The sequence below is a fragment of the Poecilia reticulata genome, unplaced genomic scaffold (assembly GCF_000633615.1).
Source record: "Poecilia reticulata strain Guanapo unplaced genomic scaffold, Guppy_female_1.0+MT scaffold_276, whole genome shotgun sequence".
Taxonomy (NCBI): domain Eukaryota; kingdom Metazoa; phylum Chordata; class Actinopteri; order Cyprinodontiformes; family Poeciliidae; genus Poecilia; species Poecilia reticulata.
Window position 1 is genome coordinate 116,976 of NW_007615055.1, and position 1,049 is coordinate 118,024.

Genomic DNA, 1,049 nt, shown 5'->3' on the forward strand with positions numbered 1-1,049 from the left:
GGTTCGGTGTCCGGCTTCCTCTCAAAGCGTCTCTGCTCCAACACACCTGAGAGAAACAACGAGGTCATCAGCAGGATGCAGAGCCTGACTGAACGTCGTCTGGTTCCGGTGTGTTGGACCAGGGGCCCGTCTACAGCGGACGCTTCAACGTCCCTTAAAGTTTTCCATTTGTTCTCTGGGGAAGGGCCCATGGAGACCCCCAGGGAGAATCTAAGACCTGCTTCTGTGTCTTCATCAGGAAGCAACTACTGGCGACAGGCTAGCGAACGGACTGGTCCCGGGCCACGCCTACACGGTGACGGGTCTGAAAGAGGTAACAGAACCTGAGTTCTCCTTTAGCTCATCAGAACTGTCCGTTCATCCATGAAAAGCTCTAATTTAACCCAGTTAAAATAGTTTTTACTTTCATTCCGGTTGATAGGAGAAGAATATTTTAAAGCTTATAAACCCTTTTTCAAACTTTTGGACTTGTTATATCCTCTCATGCCCAGATTCAGAAAATGCTGTGAGCAAAAGAAACAGATCACTCAGAGGTAACGGCGTCCCGATAATTTATTAAAGACAGATGCATATTATCACCACAAGAGCACATCACATGAATTTACCTGAGAAACAGACAAAAGATGGAAACGGCAAACAAAAAGCAAAGACGWCTTTGGAGAGTTGCAAAAGCAAATCTGGTTTGTTTTCCTCGTGCACCAACTTTTATAGTAAAGGCGTATTTTTGTCTTGAATTTATTCAAATAAGGCGTGTCTCTGCTCATCCAACCAGCAGCTGTCTCTGACCCTCTCTAAAGTTAGACACTCCCTACAATTTGTTTAAGATCAAACACCAGTTGTCTCCATTATCTAAACAAAGTGGAAGCAGAGACTCCTGGACTCAGGATGTTTCATGGCTTTTCACAGATCAGTGTGAAGCTGGAACTTCTCCTGATTGTTTCCCACACAGACAGATCAGAAGATCTTAGCAAACAATCTACAGGTTGCTGAACAGGTTGCTGAACCCCTACAGGTTGCTGATCCCCTACAGGTTGCTGAACCCCTACAGG

At 45.4% G+C, this 1,049-nt stretch overlaps 1 protein-coding gene across 2 annotated transcripts in view; it reads left to right on the plus strand.

Moving 5' to 3' along the window:
* LOC103460683 (calpain-A-like) overlaps nucleotides 1-1,049 on the plus strand; it is an 8,309-nt gene that overhangs the window by 2,205 nt on the left and 5,055 nt on the right. For both annotated transcript variants that reach the window (XM_017303442.1, XM_008402965.2), the window contains exon 6: nucleotides 239-313. In XM_017303442.1, the coding sequence (XP_017158931.1) occupies nucleotides 239-313 (75 nt within the window). The remainder of the gene's footprint in view (nucleotides 1-238; nucleotides 314-1,049) is intronic.